Source organism: Myotis lucifugus, unplaced genomic scaffold (genome assembly GCF_000147115.1).
Source record: "Myotis lucifugus unplaced genomic scaffold, Myoluc2.0 scaffold_90, whole genome shotgun sequence".
In the NCBI taxonomy this organism is placed as follows: domain Eukaryota; kingdom Metazoa; phylum Chordata; class Mammalia; order Chiroptera; family Vespertilionidae; genus Myotis; species Myotis lucifugus.
In genome coordinates, this window is record NW_005871138.1 from 4,181,956 (window position 1) to 4,206,132 (window position 24,177).

Genomic DNA, 24,177 nt, shown 5'->3' on the forward strand with positions numbered 1-24,177 from the left:
GAGGGCGGTGGGCGGGGCCACGCAATGACGCTGGCCGCGCGTTTCCGGCTTGAGAAACCTTGGTGTTTCTGAGGAGACACCTCAACTGGCAGTAACCCCGCGCGAGAAGCCTCCGGATCCGCCGCTTCCATCGCCGGCGTCACCATGGGAGCTGTGCTGGGCGTCTGCTCCCTGGCCAGCTGGGTGAGTTCCTGGGCTAGTGTCTCGGTCTGACCTGTGGTTTGGACGAGGGGGGGCGTTAGTGAGCCCCGAGAGCAGACCCGAACGGGCCTCGGCTGCAGACGCCTGGGAATTGGAGGGACCGGCCCTGAGCTGCGGAGAGTATCCAAGAGTCCAGGCCAAAATCCGCGATCGGGAGCAGACGGCTCACTTTCCGCGTTTGATGAGCGTAGGAGACCAGGCCGCCATTGTTTACAATTTCCGTTGCCCCGCCCCCAGGAGCCTTCCGGCCTCCGGGTTCACCAGCCGCTGGAATAGGACCGAGGAATGAGCTCCCAATGCGGGAGCTCTCGGGTTCATTTCGAAGCACCTTCTTAAGGTGGCGCCATTTAATTTGCGTGGTTTGAAGACTCTTTTTATCCTGTAGCGCGGGATTTGCCAAAGCTACAGAGTATGTGGCAGAGCTGTGGGTTTAACCGAGGCCTGTGCAGTTCTGGTGCAAGGGGAAGAAGGCCTTGTAATTATTATTCAAAATTGGAAGCCACCGTCTGAACTTTGGTACCTTGTATCGTAAGACGAGGATAATAACGCCAGCATCCCTCGCCTGGAAAGCTGTTGTGGGATAATACAGTTGAATTGTAGATTGTAAACTCCATATTTTAAAAAGGGGATTTTAGGACCTGTAGAATAGAATATGCGGAGTTCCCTCGTATACTCACTTCAGAGGACTGTCTGGGCTCATTCCACTACCATTTCTTAGGGCCACCTCCGTGCCCTCTCCCTCCCGTCCCCATGTTGAGTGTGGACCTATGAACCAGGAGATCACGGTTTGATACCGGATTGCGGGTTCGATCCCCAGGAGGCAGTGATGATTCTCTCTCATCATTGATGTTTCTATCTCTCACTCCCTCCCCCTTCCTCTCTGAAATAAATAAAAATATATTTTTAAAAAGATTGTGGATCTTAAAAAGGGTAGGTTCCTTGTGAGAGCAGTGGCTTTCCAATTTTTTTTTTATTTTGACCCAAAGTAAATAAATTTTACATAGTTGAGTTAATACATCCATGTAGACACAAGTTTCATGAAATCTTACCTTTACCATCTGCTGTACAATTTTTCTATCACATTAAAAAAATTCTGGTCAGTTGATTTTTATAATCCACACGTGGGTTAAACTCACTATTTATAAAATAGGGGAGTAAAAACTTTTCTTCCACCCTTGGTTGGTAGGTAGGGACCTGTGACAAAAAAACAGATTAGCAAGAGAAAGAAAGAGTTTATCTATGCCTGCAAAACAAACATTCACACACAGTTGCTCAGTGATGAACTCAAATTATTGCGTCTTATGGTAATTCTATGTTTAACTTTTTGAGGAATCTCCAGGTTACTATTTATTTATGTATTTAATTATTTTTATTGATTTTAGAGAGAGGAAGGGAGGGAGAGAGAGAAAAAAAACATCGATATGAGAGAGAAACATCTATCAGTTGCCTCCCATATGCAAACTGACTGGGAATTGAACCCACTAACTCTTGGTGTTCTGGAGGACACTCCAACCAACTGAGCCACACTGACCAGGGCTCCAGGTTACTCTTGAATAGAGCATAATGACTCTTGCTATCATCTATAATAATAAAAGCGTAATATGCTAATTTGACTGGATGTCCTTCCCTACGAAGTCAGGCTGTCAGGCTGCGAGGGAAGCCCGGGTCCCGGGTGCCAGAGGGAAGCCGATGCGGACAGGCGGGGGAAGGAAGGCCTACTCTTGCATGAATTTCGTGCATTGGGCCTCTAGTTATTCATAAGGGTTTCCATATAATGTTGCTTGTAATATCAAATTTGGTAACGAGGGTTCTTGGTAAATAGCAAGTGCAGTTAGGTTTATATTTTTCTCATTAAGATATGTTGTTTTTAAAGATAATATGATACCTGTGTGAATATAAATAAAATTTATTGGGCTCTTACTATGTTTTAGGTACTGTGTTGAGTGCTTATTTAATACAGTAATGTCTGAGGGAGGAAGATTCTGTTAGAGTCTATGTTACAGATGGAGAAAAAGGTTTGCTGAGATAAAGTGGCAGAAATAACATTGACTTCAGAGCCCACGCTTTTAACCACTTCCTCCCAGTTGTAATTCTCTGTTAGAACTGTCAAAGTCTGGCTTGCTTCGTTTTCTATTCTGCGATACCTATGTCAGGAAGGAGTCCACTGAAAACTCTCAGACGGCCATATGTGCTTATTACAGGTTCCATGCCTTTGTGGTGGTGCATCGTGTTTGCTATGCGGTTGCTGTCCCAACAGTAAGAATTCCACTGTGACTCGCCTCATTTATGCTTCTATTCTCATCCTGGGCACGATTGTATCCTGCATCATGCAAACGGAAGGGGTAAAAAATCAGCTGAAGAAGGTTAGTAGAAGTAACAGAACCCTTAATGTACTGATTATTTTTATATTCTGCAAAATTTTAGTTGACATTAATATTCTTATTTCTTCACTTACGAAAGTCAATCAAATTCATTGTAATTTGGGATATAGTAAAGATACAGAATATGAAGGGATTAGTCCTTTCCCAGAAATAAAGGAAGTTTAAGTGAACATCTTCAGGTTCTAGTCTAACAACCGAGAGAGGCAACAGATATTAAAAGGGTGGCCCTAAAACTTAAACATTTAAACTGATCCAGGCCTTTGAAAGGAGTGAGTTGTAGCATGAAAATTCCTGGGATAATGGGAAATAACCTCATCAGCAGAGAAGCGCAAAGAAGAGAGCACTGCACTTTTATTTCCAAAATGCAAGTTGTTTATACTCTGGTGACAAGATGATAAATGATTGGAAGACATAGAGAATAATCCCACAGGATGGTCTTGCAGTTGTTGAAGTAGTCAGTTTCGTAAATTCAGGCTTTCCTATGGTGGGGTGGAATCTCTGTTTAAATGTGGGTGTTCCCATAACATTGACATTATTTTTTCCAGATTCCTGGATTCTGTGAAGGGGGATTTAAAATCAAGGTGGCCGATATAAAGGCTGATACAGATTGTAATGTGCAGGTCGGTTTCAAAGCTGTATATCGGATCAGCTTTGCCTTGGCCATCTTTTTCTTTGCCTTTTATCTACTCATGTTAAAAGTAAAAACAAGTAAAGATCCCAGAGCAGCAATACACAATGGGTATGTAAGATTTATTTATTATTACTTTGTTATATTATGGTGTGGACCTTCGCATTCAGCAGTTAATGTTGCCATTCTGATGGGAGCAGTAGAGTATGTAAATCAGTGGCCCAGATGTATGTCTGACCTATTGTACATGTGAAATTGTTTCAGTGTCATTTTCAGTTGGAGACCTGTAGCATTGGAGGAGGTAGAGGGGATGAGGAGAGTCTTATCTTTTTTTTTAAAATATGTTTTTATTGATTTCAGATATGGGAAGGGAGAGAGGGAGAGAGAAACAACAACGATGAGAGAGAATCATTGATGAGAGAGAATCATTGATCGGCTGCCTTTCTGCAGGCCCCTGAGAATTGAACCTGCAAGCCCAGCATGTGCCCTGACCAGGAATCAAACTGTGACCTCCTGGTTCATGGGTTGGTACTCAACCATTGAGCCACACCAGCTGGCTTATCTTTTTTTTTTTTTTAATTAAATCTTTATTGTTGAAGTATTTATATGTGTCCCCCTTCCCCCCCCATTGATTGACTCCTTCTGTCCCACCTCTGTCCCCCGCCCCAGGCCTATTGTTTCAAGTTTCTAGATTTTATTGAACACTTGTGAAATAGTTCAAGCACTGTGCTAGGTACCACATAAACAAAGGTATTTATTTATTTTCCTTTCTATTGTTAAAAGATAAGATGTGCATGTTATATTTAAACTAGAGGCCCAGTGCACAGAATTCGTGCACTAGTAGGGTCCCTAGTGGCTGCTGGCCAGGTACTCCCTCCCTTCCCCCCGGCCGCCTGCCGCCACCGGCTGAGGCCTCCCTCCCTTCCCCTGGCTGGCCAGGCGCCCCCTGGTCAAACTCCCGGAAGAACTCTGGTCAGGGGACAATTTGCATACTATGCTTTTATTATATAGGATAGTATTCAGAAAGATAAACAGTGGATATATTTGAGCTACTGATTTACTTACTCTGTTTCTTTCTGTTCCTGGCCCCTAGTTCCCCTAATTCTCGTTTGAAGAGTAAAGGGAGTTTTGTAAACTTTATAAGTAAATTATCTCCTTTTTATAGATGCAATAACTAAATTTGAGAGAGGTTATATAAATTGCTTGAGATCTCAGCCAATGAGGGTTGGAGCTGAGATTGAAACTCAGGTCTGTCCAGCTCCAAAGTCTGATTTGTTTCACTCTGCCATACAAAGAGTCTTTAAAGATCATGGACTAAAAGCCAGGTTTGGTCTTGGCTTTGCCAGTGACGAGCTGTGTAATTGTGAGCAAGGCCCTTATATCCTATGTTGTAAAAGAAGGGTTGGGAAATAACTTTTCCCCACACCGAATAGTTAATTGCCCTATATTTAGCTAACATTGTTTATCTAGAACACTTCAGAATTCTAGAAAAAGTCCTATCTTTAAGTGCTCAAAGTAGGGAAACTAAGGATACATGTTCCTCTTAATGTGAATGATCTGTTCCCTGTGCTGTTTATTCTTAAATTGTGTGAAGTACTGAATGAAGTAGCCTCAGATCAAATGAAGATCTAAGTCAAGTCATGTTGGAAATGCTACTAAGGCTTTATTTTTGCATTTTAGAAATTCATTTTCTCACTATTAGGGTGAAAATTAGCATTTCATAAATGCGTTTTTAAATATTTTAATAGGTTTTGGTTCTTCAAAATTGCTGCCATTGTTGGTATCATGGTTGGATCTTTCTACATTCCTGGGGGTTATTTCACCACAGGTATGGCTCACTATTTAATTATAAGATATACAGACTCTATATGATTAAGTTAAAACTATGTTTTCAGTATTGATTTTGCAGAACTGACAAAGGAGGTAGTGTCCAATAATTTGACTTGGTACTAATATTAAGATATTAAGGCATTCAGGTCACTTCTCAGCTGTTCTGGAACCATATGTTAATTGTTTGTCAATATTTTAACGTCTATCTTCTTACTTGACAATACTCAGTTTATCAGAGAGCTTGTCACCATAAGGACTTATAACTCATGTGCTCTGCCACCCGTCTTAGCCTCCTTCCTTACTATGGCATTGAGTAACATGTGGATTTCCACTATGATTTTTTCCTCCCTGTAAAGGGAAAAGGCTTATAGTAGCATTTGGAATGTTAGATCCTAGGCTCCCTTTGGCACAAGATAAAACAAGTTTTAAAAGATCTGAAGCCCACAGAACACTTCTCAGACAATGCCTTTGATTTTGGAATTGGAGTAATCTTGCTGAACTGCTGGAGACAGAATATGTTTTTACCACTTATCTCTTACTTGAATTGAAATCTTTTTAGAATGTTAGCAACATTGTGAAATGTTACTTGTATGGTAAAGAATAACTTTGTTCTTTTGATTCGTAGTCTGGTTTGTTATTGGCATGCTTGGGGCCTCTATCTTCATTCTTATCCAGCTGGTGCTGTTGGTAGACATGGCTCACTCTGTGAATGAATCATGTGTAAATCGAATGGAAGAAGGAAACCCAAGGTGCTGGTATGCTGGTAAGTATCTAACTCAACTATGAGAGCCACACTGCATTATGCTACATGAAACAGGGCAAACAAGAAAAACATCCATTGATTTAAATGTACAAACTTTCAGGGTCGAGCTGACTTTTAAAAACTATACTTTCCCATTGAGTTAATTCTGAATTATATGCATTACTGGAAGGGAGTAGCACAGATAATATAAATCATTGGATTCCCCCAATTCATTTATTTTGAGATTTGTAATGTAACTACATGCATTTATATAAGGGGGGAAATTGTATTTACTGACATAGTTCTGGTTTGTATTTTCTTGTTTCCCTGGACAAGGGGACTCAGATTCATTCTGCATATGGGACATCTGCCAACATAGGCAGAAGAAAGTGAACAATACTTACTGCTTTATTCAGAGTATGACCCCATACCTCTTGTAAAATCCTTTTGGTGGAAAAAGGGTACTTAAAATTTTTAAGTTGGGAACATAATTTATAGCCTGTAATAATGGGGAGGGACTTTATAGCCCTTCACTTATTAGGAACAATGACCCAGCTGTATTTTAGTTTTAAAAATAATGGTTGAGATTGCTTGCCCTACTCCACCTCACCCCCCCCCCATTATAAAATAATAGATGCTGTGTGTCAAGAGCTTGAAAATCAAAAATCACAAAAAAGAAAATTACCCCAAATCTAAGTCCCCAGTAATTATTATTCACTGTTAACACATTAGTCTACATGTATATCTTCTATGTATAGGAAAAAGTCATTGAAAAATATGTGTCTTATTTATTTTTTAAATGTAATATATATTCAAATAGTTTATAGTTTGACCATTTTAAAAACTTAGAAATAAGCTTGTTGTGAATGACCCATGTCCCACGTGGTTCAGGGTTCGGGATCTGGAGAAGGGGCCGCACACAAATGAAAAAGACGAGATAAGAAATAATAATTTGGAAATTGGAGGGCCAGGTGAGAGCCCAATGCAAGAAGATGGACTCTGCCTCTGCTCAGGCCTCGCCATCCTTTTATTCAGTTTGGGACACACCTATAGCCCGTAGGCTGGCAAGTTCCAGTAACAGGCAGACAATCTTATCAGTAAGGATTTACAGACTATCTGGTGGGGAAGTTGCTTCAGCTACCATTGTCTCCACTAAACAGTGGGTGCATAGCTCTGACTTTTGCCAGGGCTCAAGGGTCATCAGCCTTCTGGGCTCCTTGTCCACACCTCTCAGCTAGAGAGGATAATAGGTGGTTTCCCACAGCTTGTGAATAAGTTTGGCTACAGTACAGCAGTAAATACCTAATAACATATTTCTGAGTACATTTCTGATTATTTCCTTAGAATAAATTCCCAGAAGTAGAAGAGTGAAAGGGTATGGATATTTTTAATATTTTTAGCACATGTTATCAAATTGTCTAGTTTTCTTTTCATCTTATATAGTTAGGATGCTTCTTTTTAAACTGAAAAATAAAAAAATAGTACCATTTTTACTATAAACACAAATGGTAGAGTTTTATAAAGAATAAAACATGCAACTCTACCAACTTGCAACAACCCACTTTCCTCTCCAGATGTAACCACCGGAAGGGAGTAGCACAGATAATATAAACAGCACCAACTGGATAAGAATGAATTCAGTTATGTTTAAATGTAAATAGGTTTATACTATATATTGTTCTATGACTTACTCTTTTCTTTTTTTTTAAATTTTGGTAACCTTTAATACAGAAAGTTTTTCTTTTTCTTTTTTATTTTTTTAAAATATATTTTATTGATTTTTCACAGAGAGGAAGGGAGAGAGACAGAGAGTCAGAAACATCGATGAGAGAGAAACATTGATCAGCTGCCTCCCGCACATCCCCCACTGGGGATGCGCCCACAACCCAGGCACATGCCCTTGACCGGAATCGAACCTGGGACCCTTCAGTCCACAGGCCGACGCTCTATCCACTGAGCCAAACCGGCCCCAGCTCTTTTTATTTTTTAAATATATTTATTGATTTCAGAGAGGAAGGGAGAGGGAGAGAGAGATAGAAACATCAATAATGAGAGAGAATCATTGATCGGCTGCCTCCTGCACATCCCCTACTGGGGACTGAGCCTGCAACCCAGGCATGTGCCCTTGGGCGGAATCGAACCGGGGACCTTTCAGTCCGCAGGCCGACGCTCTATCCACTGAACAAAACTGACTAGGGCTGCTCTTTTCACTTACTGTATGATGAATATTCTTTCCTATCAGTGAACATAGAGGTATGTCTTACTCATTTAACAGTTGCATGGTATTTCAATCCATACAATTCCTGATGTTCCATGGCATGGTATACCATAATTCATTTAACCATTGCCCTGTTATTGGTCACTTAAACTGTAATGTCTATTTAGTGCAGAAAAATATTTTTTTAAATTGTCTATCATTATGGATTGGGAATCCTGAAACTTTTCCTTCTTCCTAACTAATAAAATTTCTTTCTTTCTTTCTTTTTTTTTTTTTTACCTATTTACTTCTGTTTTGTATAATTCATTTTGGATCACTCCAACTATAGGAGAGTTTAATAATGAATTGTAGATTTGCCCTACTTTGGAGAAACTAAAAGTAGAGAAATCTTGTATGTTCAGATAGAAAAGCATTAAGAACTCTGCTAGTAACCTAATGTACATCATTATTTTATAGTAACACTAGAGGCCCAGTGTACGAAATTCATGCACTTGGGGATGGGGGGTGTCCCTCAGCCCGGCCTGTGCCCTCTCATAGTCCAGGAGCCCTGTAATCAATTGCCCCAAAGAGGTAGGCCCCACCCACCCAGCCAGGGCTCCGAGATGGATTGCCCCACAGAGGGAGGCCCCGCGCACCTGCCGCAGCCCACTGGTCGGTGGCCTGGGCCTCCCTCTGTGGGGCGATCATGGAGCCCCCCCGATTGATCGATCATCCCGCTGATGTGGTCATGTTGTGATAAACAGGTTTATGTAGCCAGCGGCTACAGAGGAAAAACTACCACAAAAGATGCCTGTCTGTTCTGTTTAGTGTTAACACCATCCCTGGCACTGAGCTTGCTGTGAACTGGGACATTTTGAAGGCTAAGAGATCTTTTTAGGTTCCTAAGAAAAGCTTATAATGAACAATATTTTGTATTTAGTTAGAATTTACTCTGGTTAGAATGATCAGATGTCTGGTTTTTCAACCTATGAACTCAAGTTAGGTAATCCAGGAAGTGAATTCAGTTGTTTGGTGGATTTTGTAATTTAACATTGAGCCAACTCGAACACAATCTAAAACTTCAACCTTAGGGCTTCTGTCAATTCACTGTAAATTAGTAACCATCATAAAAGTGAAATAATGTCTCTTTATTTTTATACGGAGAAGAAAATTGGTCTTCATTTATAAAAGTTTGTTAAGATTGGGGGTATTCATATGTTGTTGTTTTTTTCTTTTCAGTTTTACTATCTGCCACAAGCATCCTGTATATCTCTTCAATCCTCTTTGTCAGTTTGCTCTACATATACTACACCAAACCAGATGGCTGCACAGAGAACAAGTTCTTTATCAGTATTAATCTGATCCTTTGTGTTGTGGTTTCTATTATATCCATTCATCCAAAAATTCAGGTATGGTGGTTTTCTGCTTCTTCCTCCTGTGGGATTTTTAATTAATGCTAAACTTGAAACCTAGGTAACCTCCTATATGAATTTATGTCCAAGTTAAACATTTCTCCATATTATGATAAAGTCTTCATAATTATAACTTAGTAATTATAAAATGTGCCATTGAGTTGCCTGTAGTATAATTAAATGAATAATTTTCTTATCATTTAAGAAAACCTAAGCAACTTGAGAATTTATAATTTCATAAGATTGTTTACAACTTGAGAATGATTCTTATGAATCATTAGCCAAGATATTTTAGGGGGATTAAACTAGAAAAAAGAATTGATTTTTAATACTTAAAAACAAAACTCATGCGCCTAAGTTTTATCACTTAAATAACATACTTTTAAAAATTAATGGAGTTTTATATATGAAACTAGAGGCCTGGTGCACGACAGTCGTGCAGTGGCAGCAGGGGGGTGTCCCTAAGCCCAGCCTGCACCCTCTTATAGTCCGGGACCCTTCGGGGGATGTCCAACTGCTGGCTTAGGCCCACTCCCCACGCAGGAGCAGGCCTAAGCTGGCAGTAGGACATCCCCCAAGGTGTCCCTAGAGCTGCCATGGAGGTGGGAGAGGCTCCCGCCTCCGTCACTGCACTCGCACTCGCCAGCCGTGAACCCGGCTTCTGGCTGAGCAGCGCTCCCCCTATGGGAGCGTACTGACCACCAGGGGGCAGCTCCTACGTTGAGCGTCTGCACCCTGGTGGTCAGTGCTTGTCATAGCGACCGGTCGTTCCGCTGTTCGGTTGATTTGCATATTAGCTTTTTATTATATAGGATGTGAAAAGAACATCTAGACATCACCCCTCTTTTTAAAAATGAGGAAAGTGAAGTTCCAGAGAGATGATGGGTTACCCCGCTAGTTAGTGGCAAAGCTGAGTTTAGATTCCTCTACACTAAGAGACTAATAAATCGAAGCCTTTGTGTGATAAACAGGAATTTCCAGGATTATGAAATGCCTTGAGAACCAAGAATATATGCTTCCTCTTCCTGGGTTCTTTTTCAAGCTAGCTCAAACTGAAAGGTTACTTGTCATCTTTTCAACATCAGAAGGTTCTTAGTGAATAACAGTTCAGTGGATCCCAGAGAAGTACACCAAGTTTTAGAATGTCAGCCCTTGCAATCCCTGTGGCATTGTTTTCTTTTTGATTCTATAGGAACACCATCCTCGTTCTGGCCTCCTGCAGTCCTCCATCATCACACTCTACACCATATACCTTACATGGTCAGCCCTGACTAATGAGCCTGGTAAGAGAATGGCAATAACACATTCATTTGATGAAAGTAGGAAATTATTCCTTTGGTAGAGTAAAAAGTAAAGCTAGAGCAGATTCAAACAAATGAACAAACAGAAAACTGAAACTTCACTGGAAAGTATAATGTCACTGCAGATACTTGCCTTTCAAGTTTTATTCTCCATGTGTATTCATAGCTACTCCTAGCTGACAGTCTAAGGAACTGCAGTCCTTTATGTTAGTCTTGGTCGTCGATTTCCAACCTTTATTTTTTGCCGACCTGACAAAAAAAAAAATAGGTATAATTTTGATCGATTCTCACTGATGACTATAATGTTGGCTGTAGTCATTTTTTTTATTTGACAATCTAAGGGGGAAAAGATTAGTGCCCCTTACTAAATAGTCAGATTTTGTATGTTTTAAAAATTCTTGTGGTACACCAGTTGAAAATTGCTGTTCTAGGCTTTTCCCTGGACTAAGTCAAATTGGTTGAGAGCTAGAAAAGACAAGATTGTCTTGGCTCTTTGTAGAATTGTTTTAATTGTATTTTACTTTGGTGTTACGGGGGCTCTAGAGGAAACAGCTGTAGGAAATCTCTTGTAGTTATTATAGAGTTGTCTCTCTTTTTTAAAAAATATTTTTAAGTTGATTTCAGAGAGAAAGGGAGAGGGAAAGAGAGATAGAAACATCAATGATGAGAGAGAATCATTGATTGGCTGCCTCCTGCATGCCCCCAACTGGAGATCGAGCCTGCAACCCGGGCATGTGCCCTGACCCGGAAATCGAACCGTGACCTCCTGGTTCATAGGTCGGTGCTCAACCACTGAGCCACACCAGTTGGGCAGTTATAGGGTTGTTTCTCGATAGAGTATTCTGTGGGTAGCTTTGAAAGGAAAACAATTATTGCAGAATCTCTAATGTTGACTCAACTTTTTAAAAAAAATATTTTTATTGATTTTAGAGAGGAAGGGGGAGGGAGAGAGAGAGAGAAACATCAATGATGAGAGATAATCATTGATCGGCTGCCTCCTACACACCCCACACTGGGGATCAAGCCCACAACCCAGGCATGTGCCCTGACCAGGAATGGAACCATGACCTCCTGGTTCATAGGTTGACGCTCAACCACTGAGCCACACCAGCCAGGCTCAACTTACTTTTATTATATTCTTATGTCAGTATGTGACAACAAAATTAGGGATAAACTTATGCTCAAAGCCTTTGCATAATTGTAGAACCAAGAAGATTTATTAAATGTCAAAACCAGTAAAATCAAGATTGATGTTTGTGAAATTTGACAAATTGTTGTTTCTTTTTTTTCCAAAACAAAGTCACTAATTGCAACACAGATATGTTACTGACTGCTGAATTTCAAGTTCTTTTAAATATAGCATTCCCATGTTTTATGTCATGACTGCATGTGTAGCCATATCCTTCAAATCCTTTATAGGAACAGGATGGGTTGTAACTAAAGATAATAAAATATTTCCCATTTTCAGATCATTCCTGCAACCCAAGCCTATGGAGCATCATTACACACCTGACTGCACCAACCTTGGCTCCTGCAAATTCAACTGCTCTGGTCCCTACCTCTGCTCCACCAACGCAGAGTGGGCATCTTCTGGAGACTGGGAATTTTATTGGGCTGTTAACCTTAGTTTTATGCCTTGTGTATTCTAGGTAAGTTTAAAAATACTTAGAACAGGATTCTCATGAAGGTTAATATGGGTGAAGTAGCTTTTTTGCTTTCAAAAAGTAGTATGAGGAATTTTTTAGTAACAGCCTAACTCTTCTTTATTAAAAGTCCTCGACTTGCCTCAGTTACCCATTTCTTAAAACTCATTAAATCCTCTCATCAAATAATTCTTCCCAACGTTACAAAGAGATACCTTCTCATTTGTTTAGGAGGAGGAACAAATCAGCTAGAGCAGTGGCTCTGAAAATAGGTTGGCTTATCTTTAAAAACTTCACGTGCCCCAACCCAAGATCAAATCCATAACCTAGCTATGTGCCTTGACTGGGAATTGAACCTGCAACCTTTATGGTGTACAGCAGTGGTTCTCAACCTTCTGGCCCTTTAAATACAGTTTCTCATTTTGTGACCCAACCATAAAATTATTTTTGTTGCTACTTCATAACTGTAATGTTGCTACTGTTATGAATCGTAATGTAAATATCTGATATACAGGATAGTCTTAGGCGACCCCCGTGAAAGGGTTGTTCAACTGCCAAAGGGGTCTCGACCCACAGGTTGAGAACCGCTGGTGTACAGGATGATGCTCCAACCAACTGAGTCGCCTGGCTGGGGTATATTCACAATTGTATTTATATCACTTGAAATATAATTTTAAAAAATAAATTAGGGCCCTGACCAGTGTGGCTCCGTTGGTTGGGCGTCATCCATTGTACTGAAAGGTTGCTGGTTCAATTCCTGGTCAGGGCACATGGCCCAATTGCAGGCTTGATCTCCAGTGTGGGGGTATGAGGCAGCTGATTGATGTATTGCCCTCACATCAATGTTTTTCTCCCTCTCCTTTCTCTCTCTAAAAATCAATAAAAATCTTTAAAAATACATAAATAAGGTAAATAAATTAGGAACATGCCATATAAATACACTTACTATTCTAAAATACGAATTTGTCATTATAATCTGGACAGCTTTCTATAACATATGTAGATTTACCTGTTTTGTTTTGTTTTAATGATTGCTTAAAGTGGGGATTGGCAAACTGCAGCCCTAGGCTGCCTGCCTATTTTTGTTAGTAGTTTCTGTGAAACACAGCTATACTCATTTGTTTTCATATTTTTGTTTGTTTTTCTTTTGGCCTTTTCTTTTTTAAAGATAAAATTCACATACCACAAAATTCACCCTTTAAAGACGTACAGTTCGGTAGTTTTTCGTATATTCACAGAGTTGTGCAACCATCACCACAGTCAATTTTAACATTTTCCTTGCCTAGAGAGAAAACCCATGCTCCTTAGCAGTCACTCCCCATCCCCCCTACCCTCCTGGCCCGGCAGACAGGCATCTCTTTTCTATTTCTAGATTTGCTTTTCAGACGTTTCATATGCGTGGAATCATACACTATATGGTCTTGTTACTGGCTTCTTTCACTTAGTATGTGTTCAGGGTTCATCCATGTTGTAGTATATGTCAGTCTTTAATTCCTTTCTGTTGCTGCAAATAATATTCATTGTGTGATAACACTACATTTCATTTATCTATCCATTCATCAGTTGATGGATAGTTGGATGTTTTAAACCGGCTTATGTGTCTTTTTATTGTTTTTGTATATGGTTTGAGGTATGGGGTCCAACTTCACTCTGTTGTATGTGGATATCCAGTTGTCCCAGACCATTTGTTGAAAAGACTATTCTTTCCCCATTGACTTGTCCTGGCATCCTTGTCAAAAATCAGTTGACCATAAATGTAATGGTTTATTTCTTGACTCATAATTCTACTTCGTTGATATGTATGTCCATCCTTATGCCAATACCACTTTAATTACTGTTGCTTTGTAGTAAATTTTAAAATTGGGAAGTGTGAGTCATCCAAATTTTTTTTTCTTCAAGATTGTTTTGGCTATCCTGAGTCCCTTGCATTTCCATGTAAATTTTAGGTTCAGCCTGTCCATTTCTGCCAAAAAATAAAAAAGGTAATTGGGATTTTGAAAGGGATTGAGTTGAATCTGTACATGGACTTGGAGAGTATTATCATCTCAACAATATTAAGGCTTCTGGTCCATGAACATAGAATGTCTCATTTAGGTCTTTAATTTCTTTCAGTGGTTTATAGTTATTGGTGTACAAATCTTAAATTTATTATCATCTCAACAATATTAAGGCTTCTAGTCCATGAACATAGAATGTCTCATTTAGGTCTTTAATTTCTTTCAGTGGTTGTTCATCGCTAATATATAAGTATAATTTTTTTTTTAATTTTTATTTTTTGCTAAAAGTATTACAAAGGGTATTACATATTTTTTTCTTAATTTATCTTTGAGGTTGTTCATCGCTAATATATAGAAGTAGAATTAATTTTTGTATATTAATCTTGTATCCTGCAAGATTGTTTATTGATTCTAAGAGTGTGTATTCCTTACTACTTTCCATATACAAGGTCATATCATCTGCTAATAGAGATCATTTTATATCTTTTTTTCCAATCTGAATGCCTATTATCTTTTTCTTGCCTAATTGCTCTAGCTTGAATGAGAATATAGTATTTGTCTTGTTCCTGATCTTAGAAAAGCTTTTAGTCTTTCACTATTACAATTTTAGCACTGGGTTTTTCATAAACGCCCTTTATTATTTTGAGAAAATTTCCTCTATTCCTAGTTGGAGTGCTTTTGTCATATTAAAAAGGATTTTGTCAAATGCATTATTTTATGTCTCTTGAGGTGATCATGTAGTTTTTGTCCTTTATTTATATGTATTTTGTTATTGAGTCATTTAACAAACTTTAGTGAGCATCTGTTATGTGCCAGAAAGCATAGATGACTAAGGTCATTGTTGTTAAGGAGTTTTGTGAATAGCAAGAAAGACAGGAATGGTAAGTGCTATGGCAGAGGGAAGCGTAAAGAGCTGTGGGAATTTAACCCAGCCTAGTGATGGGGTGATGTCAGAGAAGGATTTCCAGGGGACATGGCACAGAGCCAGAGAATTGAAGGATAAGTAAGTTATCTGGGAGAAGGTTGGAGGGTGGTACCTTCTAAGATAGGAGAGGTATGTGTGAAGTCATGGAAGTAGACATTGAGAGCATAGTATGTTTGGGGAAACTCCTAAGCAGTTAAACCATCAAGTACTAACTGGTAAGAGTACTGTCTGTCTTGTGATGGCAGGCACCAGTTCAGAACTTCAAGCAGGGCCTTTCAGCCCGTCAGGCCCCAAAGTAGGAGCAGTTCAGAAATAACCTTCATGCATATAAGCCAATGGCAGCAGTTCATCTTCATGCCCATTTCTGATTTGTTTTCCTTGGGATCACTTTCTAGCTTCCGCACGTCTACCAATAGCCAGGTAAGTAAGCTGACCCTGTCAGGAAGTGAAAGTGTGATCCTCCGTGAGACATCTACCAATGGTGCCAGCGACGAAGAAGAGGGACAGCCTCGGCGGGCTATGGACAACGAGAAAGAGGGAGTTCAGTACAGCTACGCTATGTTCCACTTGATGCTCTGCCTGGCTTCCTTGTACATCATGATGACCGTGACGGGCTGGTACAGGTAGGAGGCTCAGACAGCACAGATGGAGGATCACTTAGCCTCCTTGGGCCGACCTTAAAATCTCCACCCATTTTCCTGACTTTTGAATCCCCTTCTCTTACCTATATAACAAGTTGTGTTTGGTGCTGACTCTTTTCTGAAATAATTTTGACTTTTTCTCCTCTTGGATTTAAAATCCAGTTGGGATTCTTACAGTGCAGATTATGGGGAGCTCTTCCAAACCTGAGTGCTGGAGAGAGAAAATCATGACATAAAGCCAGTCTTTGCTCTAATTTTTCTCTGTGTCTAGAGAGGGTCATATAGAGTATTCTGATCAAAGTAATGATTGGTAAGGAAGGAGAGTTTCATGGAGACCATTTCAATCTAGACTTTTACCAATATCTAGAACAGCCAGATGTTCCCGAAGAACTTTGCCCAAAGATTAGAGTAGTCAGGGCTCTTCATGCTGGCAAGAAGCTAAAAGCCATTTGAGAAGTAGGGTTCCCTGCTCATAAAAACTAAAAGCAGTTTCCTCAGGTCCCTTCTGGAACCTTAGTAAGGATTAGTGTCAGCCAAGTTTCCCTGGAGAATTTCTTGGCTTTGTTTGGGGGGCTGCCCGATGCTGGTCTCAGGCTCCTTTTCCTGACTTCCTTCTGTTTTCTTAGCCCTGATGCAGAGTTCCAGAATGTTACCAGCAAGTGGTCAGCTGTGTGGGTCAAGATCAGCTCCAGCTGGGTCTGCCTCTTCCTCTACGCCTGGACCCTGGTGGCTCCAGTTGTCCTCACCAATCGAGACTTCAGCTGAGCCTCTGAGTGCCAGGGACACCGCATAAAGGTTCCCTTTGCTGAAAGTCCTTGTACTTTTGCTTCAACTAAAATATTAAGTGAATGCTTTGTGAAGTTGACTATATCCAAGTGTATATCCCAAGGCAAGAGTGAATTATGATGGATACAGGATCTGAATTTTTTATTTACATGTACATTGTTTATTTTTAAGGATATAGTGCAAAGGGAGCATTTTTGCCTTGTAAAGTGAACTACAGCTGTGCTGTGAAGAGAGTTCTTTATTAAGACCTGTAGGTTCCTATAACTTTGATTTAAAATAGAAAATAGAAAAATATTGGATATTTGAGGCCATCGTTAATATATTTCTATTGCAATATCCTTAAGGAGCAGGGGGAAAAAGTAATAATGTATTTCTATGACAGTTTTCCTCTGTGAAAGTCTTTACTTGTTGATACAAGCATTCTGTTCAGTCCGTAAACTCTTAAGAGGTATAGCATCATAGTCATTGGGCGAAGGAGTATGTGTGTGGGTCCTTCCCCAGAAGAGGGGTTGCTGATAGGGCTACTGCTTCTGCATCTTGAGACTTCATTTTTTTTTTTTTATACTACAGCATTGACACTGCTCGATTCAAGTATGTGGCTTTGCCAGAACATTAATTTCAATAAATGCTTTGTAGGTTTGGTTAAAATGAGGACTCACTTAGGAAAAAACTGCAACTTTAGTCTATGTAATTATTTTGTTATGAGTATGTAAAAGTAAAATGCATGTGAATTTACTATATTTGCACTATAAGGTATTTGATTAAAATAGACTTACGCTTTTAAGGCCCTTTCTTTAACAGCTTTTATGAATTAGCAGCCATTCTATATTTTTTAGACTTATATAGGCAGTCAGATTTATCAGCAGAATGCATCTATTCCTTCTAAAACTTAAGGGCTGGTGAGTAAAGTCTTGAACTCATTCAAAAAGTGTACCAATAGGTACCTTCTCCGGGCAAGATGCTTGGGTAGGTGAGAGGCAGGGGCAGGGACTGGCGGGAACCCTCGGGAGAGGGAGCAGGCAAGGAGACAGAGGTCTTCAGGTTCTGGGATACAGCTTTAAGAATGACAGACACTCGCTCTACCATCTTGACTCACAGTTTCCAGGACGGTGAAAATGAGCTGACAACTGGTACAATGTGGTGTGACTAGTCCTGTGACTTAGGAATTCAAAGGTGCCCAGGTGGGGGTGTCATGGTAGGCTTCCTGGAAAAAGTGACGTCTAAGCCAAGAATTGTTAGGACTTAGCTAAGAGATGAGAAGCGGGATGGCATTGCTGGAGAGTAGACGAGTCTGCATGTTACAGGCAGGGAGATTTTTACAGAGAGGAAGGGAGAGGGACAGAGAGCCAGAAACATCAATGAGAGAGAAACATCGATCAGCTGCCTCCCGCACACCCCTCAATGGGGATGTGCCCGAAACCAAGGTACATGCCCTCGACCGGAATCGAACCTGGGACCCCTCAGTCCGTAGGCCGACGCTCCATCCACTGAGCCAAACCGGTCAGGGCAGGGAGATTTTTTAAGACTTGTTTAGTAAAGCTGGACTGGGGAGAAATGGGCAGGGACTAGGTTAGGAAGGGCTTTATAAACCACACTAAAGAGTTTGGACCTTACGCTGAGGGCAATGGGGGGCGTATTCATAGTGGCATGAATAAATTGTGTCTTCATTCACTGTATACATAGAGAATGGGTTTAGAGAGAGAAGACCAGGGTATTCCATGTAAGATTTGAAACAGAAGTAAACATGAGGATGGAGAGAAATTGACAGCTCAAAGCTGCTTAGTAATTAAAATTTAAAAATTGGCAGGTGATTAGATACGGGGGAGAAGTAGATTCCTGAGTGATTCTGGTTTAAACACCTGGGTTCGATATGTACATGAGGGGCAGGAAGAGGGTGTTAGAAGGATGGAGGTGTGGTCCCTCAAGAATGGCTAAGAGCATCTGCTTGGAAGTCTGATTGGGTTTGCATCAGTTTTGCCATTTTCTATTGTCAAACAGCTAATATTTATTGAGGATATACTAAGCTTTATGACCCTGGGTGATAACTATCTGCCTGAGCCTCATTGTTTTCTTTGTTTGAACAAAAGATAGTACCTAGTACATAAGATTGTTTAGAGAGTAAAGCTACTTTGTCAAGTGCTTAACCCATCTTAAGCACTCTGGTAGTAGCTGGTAATCTGAATATGGGCTATAAAGCTACTGGACAATATTCAAAGTCATAGATTTTCAGCCAAAATCTAGTGCAGGCTAGATTTGAGGTGTTCTTACAGAATTGAACACAGGGAACATAGAGGGCACACACTCGGTTGGGGTGCAGGTGTGGGGGGTAGGGAAGCAGGGCTTGATAATAGGAATTGTTGGAACCACCATCTTTTAAACCAGTGGTTAATGTTGGGGTACAGAGATAAGGTTGTAAAGGATTTGGGGGGCAGACAGGGCAGGTTTAGCCCTTTTCCAGTGTAAAGCAGATACCCCACTTTCCTTAACAGCAGGGCCACCCAGATTAAACCCATTAAAGGTCCTAAACTTCAGAAACATGGTACACTTCCTTCCCCACCTTATATAATTCAAAATAAAAGCAATAAACTGTAACATAGGTTTAATAAAGTCCAATAAAGTTTTAAAATTTTTTATCACGATAGAAACTTTGATATTTAATTTAAAATAACAAATTATCTTTAAAAATTAGGGGGCAGTGTCCCTGCTGTGCATGGTTTTAAGTAGTTTAGCCAAGATTGAAGTGATTACACACGTGAGTGCTGAATCACAAACAAGCATAGACATCGGCATCTTGCCTAAGCCCAGGGTCAGACTGTAAAGCAGGGGGGTATTCTGAATCGTCAGACCTCATGGTGTCATCTCACCCCGATGAGTCGCCCAGTGTTTCATCACCACTCACAGCCCCATCTCTGTCTGTCTCCCAGGACTACCGATCAGGCCCTGGCTTTGAGGTCCGCAGTATGCTGTAGGGATTCATCAAAGGCAACATCTGGGAGACCTAGTTACATCTGGGAGAAAGCTTGTAGGCCCATCCTGGCTATTTACTTTCTAGGTGGTTGTTACAAGGTCCTCATTTCGCTGGGAAATAAAACTTTCTCTTGACAGCCAAAGGTACTGCCAAAGAATGACCATGGACCTGGTTGTCAGTGCTTTTGATGTTCTGGACCCAATCCTAACTCAGGCTGAATTTAAACCAGGACAGCTTTTTGGTCCAAGTCCTTGCTTGGCTGTATTTTTCTTTTTACACATTAAGCTAAAATGAGTATTCAGTAATATGAGTCATGCATTTGATCTTTGCAGATGGATGGCAGATACCAGGCTTGTGCTTACTAACGGGAGCAGCATTTCATCTCTTTACTCCTTTGTGTTGGTCTATTGTATCCATCGTGTTACCTACTCAGTGATGTTCTAAGTCCTGCTGGGTGACTCACCATGCGATGCCTGTAACCTCGGGTGAAGAACAGTCATGACTACCACATAAATACCTACATGTACCAAGCAATGAACAGGCATTGTCCACACCCCTGCAAGGTGGTGGTGATTCTCTCTTTTCCGGGTCAAACCAACGCTTAGAGAACTTAGTGATCTGCCCTCAGTTACACAGAAACAAACCCCAGGCTGACTTAGTTTTCTTCGGTTAGGCCCCATTGTCCCTTGGCCTACTAGGATGTAGGAGACAAGATAAACTAGAGACTGCTTGAACCTACAGGGGAGTCAGCTGGCTCTCTAGGCTTACCCATCATTAATAAAGGAAAGTTAGTAATCCGCTAAGGCAGTAGCTAGTATCTTACTAGGTCACTGTATCCCTAGTGGCTGGCACCTTATCAGGTAAGAGGGTGAACATTTAGTTAAAAACATTTTTTCCCAGCAAAGTGGCACCTTAAATGATTTTATTACTCAGCTATAAATGCAATAATGTGAAACATCTGCTGCCATTTATTATAGGAATGCCAAACCAGTACTATGTAAAGAGTGGGCAGTAGGGAAACTAAGGTATTTTAGAAAAGAAACAAGAAAATGCTGACTCATAACATAGACAGTAACTCCAGTGGCTTATAAAGTGCGTCCTAACTACCTTGTAACACTGCTATAAGGTGAGAAGGGTTGGAGCCATTAGCTCCATTTTTCCAGATGTGAGAAACAGAGCTTAAGCTCCACAGGTTCCTCCGGGAAGGATGACCTGAAGAGCGATGTTGCAATGCGAGTACTTACCTGTCGAGTCATCAGAAGCCAACAGAGAACGTACGGACATCCTGCAGGAGTGTTTCTCAGCTGAGTCATCACCAACACACAAGACCCACCGTAGGGCCTGGGCTTTGTCTGGGGCAGAGTGCGCGCTCCTCTATAGAAACAAATGGGACAGGTAGAGGAACGGCTCAGCATGCAGAGGCCATTGACCAGGCCGTACCCGTGACCTCCCAAGGAGTCTGGGTTTACTTGTAGGAGCTTCTAGAATAATGTGTCCATTACAACGTGGGTGTCAGAAGTTAAGACACTCTGCTTTGTATTTTCTAAGAAGCCAAAAAAAAAATAAAGCCGATTTTTAGACTGATGCTTCCTCACGCTAAAAGTTCCTCCCTTTTGTGTTCCGTGCGTGGGCTGACAGTAAGAATAAAAGAGAAGTGCACAGCCTAGCACCATCAGCAGAAAATAGTGGGCTGACTGCCTTGGCTTTGAATCCCAGTTGTACTGGAATAGCTGTGTGTCCTCGGACAAAATGCTCAACTTGTGTCTCATTTATCCCACAGGGGCAATAATCCCACTTCACTAAGGGTGCCTGACAATTAAATGAGATTATCTATGTGAAGGACACCATCATGCTCAGCCCACTTGAGCTCTCAGGAACTGTTCGCTATCACTTAGGATTCAGGGCTGGTCCAGAAAGTATATCTGGGCCTTGAGAACCAAAAAATGTGCACACTGCACCACTGGGCATCAGCCCCACCCTCCTCTGCACACCGGTATCTTCTAGTTGCACGTGATCTCCAGCGCAGCAGCCCTGCGTCTGCAGGACGCACTGTGCTGTCAGTAACCTGCCTCCGCTGCAGGGAGGCTCTGCCGGGCCTGCACACCAGGAATAACAAAGCTTCAGAACTGTAATCCAAGCTGCCATTGTCACAAAGGGACTCCACACACGTTCGTCCTTACAGGGATTTTTATTGTTGGAGACTCAGTCATGCATACTAAAATTACATGTTTTCACCACTTTGACTTAGAAAATGCATTAGAAAAATAAACTTTTGGTCAAAACAAACACCGAAGTAGATGAGTCCACCACCATGTGTCCCTATACTCAAAGCCAAACTGAATTTCAGTTTGAAGTGCGGAATGTGACCAGTGGCTGAATGGTGCCCCAATCTGGTCAGAAAGAGCCCGCCTCCCACCCAGCAGAGTGGTGTCAGAGGCTGTTGGCCCCAGAAAAGTTTCAAGTATTTCACTTGTAACAGGTCCCACCTGATGTGCCAGGAGGCGAGGCACATCTGCAAGAACCCCCGAGGGGAGCTGGCTGGCTGTCCAGCTGAACACGTGGCCCAGTGAGATGGAAGGAAAAGCAGCGAATTGGCAAACAGTAAATTCATCACTAGCATCTTCATCCACAAATCACACTGGGCTTCCCCATGGAGCAAATGCTAAGGAGGAATATCAGACTGATGATGTCTGCTCCTTGCATTTCAAGCAAGCCATTTTTCTGAGTCCAGAAAGCAGAAAGAAAATGACTTGAAATTCACAAAATTAACAGACCCCAGTACCCAGGAGAGGAGTGGAGTGTGAGAACGGCCGTCGTTCCCAAACGGTCACAATGTTTGGCATCTCCACACCTTTCATGCCACAGGACAGCCACACTTACACATTAGCTATCATTTTGCTTCCTAAATGAAAGAGCTTTCAAAGGAAAACCTTAAGAGCTGAAAACTTTAAAGTGAGATATTATAATAATGCCACAGAGTACAACTTTTGCCTACCCAAATGGGATTCCAGGAAGAGACACACTTTTGTGGAGCAGTATGGGGGAAGGAGGAAGAAAACCCCCATATTACCTAAACCTACATTTGTAAGTTTTAGGTACTTCCTGAATGACCCAGCTGGGGGCGGGGGTGAGGGGCAGGGGCAGGATGATGGATGCTGGGAACGGAGGTTTCAGAGTCAGAGTTTTAGTACAGAATGATTCAGGGGTATGCAGTGGCTCACCCAAACCACACACCACGGTACAGCTGGAACTCGGGTCTCCTGATTTACTCTTTTGCCTTCCCTACACTGCACACGACCCTGAATTGTGGGGAACGTTCATTTTCGGGAGCCTGTGGAAGGGGCTGGAGTTTTTCCTAAAGGAAAGCACTCCCTGTTCTCCGTTCTCCGCTGTTCACTGCTGTGCGGTCTGTGTACCTCCACTAATGAGTGTGGCTCCCTGTGCGCTCCCTTGATCATTCCCATCCCCCTGCTGGGGAAACTGGAAATGCTTGGTGAAGCCGAACACAGACTGCCTTGATTTTCACCCAGGGAGGTCCTGGTTTCGCAGCTTGATTCAAACTCCTCAGGTACCAAAACTATTGGATCCCTCTTTTGAGCCAAAACAAAGCAGCAGCTCTAGAAGGCAGGCAGACAAACCCTCCTTTCAGAAGCTGAAACAGCTCCTGGGCTCAATTACAAAGGCCTGAACAGCATCCTTCCTGGTCTCTGAGATGCTTCTCTAGGTGAGCGTGGCCACTCCTATTGGAGTCACCTAGACAAAGACAATGGAATGGAATGCAGTTTCAACCTTGGAAACTTGGGGCTGAGCAACTCATTTCTCTCTGTCTAGCTGTTTTTCTCACCCCCTCCTTTTTTAAAAAATCTCTTTGGGAACTAGGAAAGCCTCTAACCAATTTTCCCATCCAGGCAGATGGGTCCTACATTAGCCACCCCACTTGTCCTGTTTAGATCTTTTCAGCAATGCTGGTCACACCGTCACTGTCAGACGGAACTGGAGGCAGCCAGGGGTGTGCATTTTGACATTTTCAGCTCAGCCAGGTCCTAGAGGATCCAGGGTTAGTATCTATGGTGAAAAGAACTTTCCCTAGAATTGGCACTAATGAGGTACATAACTTCTACCAACAACTTCTCCAGACTTTTAAAGTGCTATAAAGATGAACAGCTTATTTGCAAGAGACTGGCCTTTGAATTTCGGTGCACTGTTCACTTCCACCTTGCCTGGTGGCCTAATAAGTGCACAGAGAAGTCAGACACACAACGCATAGTACTTGTTACTTTAACATTATCATTTACATGGAATGAATAGGAAAGGAAATAGGTCAAAAGCCACGAGATGAACCACTAATATGACGCCTGGGCAAAGGCTAAATTCTTGACAGGATGAGTCTAAAGTATTGAAATGCAGAACAAACATCCAGTCTGGCTGGACAGACTAAAGTGTGCCCATCCACAACAAAGAGAGAAATTCCGTGGGTTTGGGAGGGCAGGGGCCATCAGAAGTGACCCAGCAATAACCTGCCCTT

General features: G+C 41.5%; 1 protein-coding gene across 2 annotated transcripts; it reads left to right on the forward strand.

The window, feature by feature from the left end:
• Positions 1 to 20,214, forward strand: SERINC3 (serine incorporator 3). Of its 2 annotated transcripts, XM_023756253.1 has the most exons (11): positions 1 to 183; positions 2,403 to 2,564; positions 3,128 to 3,321; positions 4,959 to 5,038; positions 5,666 to 5,803; positions 9,219 to 9,388; positions 10,584 to 10,674; positions 12,161 to 12,341; positions 15,653 to 15,880; positions 16,525 to 16,693; positions 19,985 to 20,214. In XM_023756253.1, exons 1-10 carry the CDS (start codon positions 145 to 147, stop codon positions 16,661 to 16,663), a joined length of 1,422 nt encoding a protein of 473 aa, XP_023612021.1. In that variant the 5' UTR covers positions 1 to 144; the 3' UTR covers positions 16,664 to 16,693; positions 19,985 to 20,214. The 2 variants fall into 2 exon arrangements, with proteins under 2 accessions (XP_023612021.1, XP_006091481.1); XM_006091419.3 differs by having other exon boundaries at positions 16,525 to 20,186.
• The last annotated feature ends 3,963 nt before the right edge of the window (positions 20,215 to 24,177 follow it).

Bases quoted from the DNA above. Each gene is read 5' to 3' on its own strand.
- SERINC3 (XM_023756253.1), top strand. From the start codon at position 145: ATGGGAGCTGTGCTGGGCGTCTGCTCCCTGGCCAGCTGG. The intron at 3,322-4,958 runs GTATGTAAGATT...ATATTTTAATAG, and splicing joins AGAGCAGCAATACACAATGG to GTTTTGGTTCTTCAAAATTG. The intron at 9,389-10,583 runs GTATGGTGGTTT...TTGATTCTATAG, and splicing joins CCATTCATCCAAAAATTCAG to GAACACCATCCTCGTTCTGG.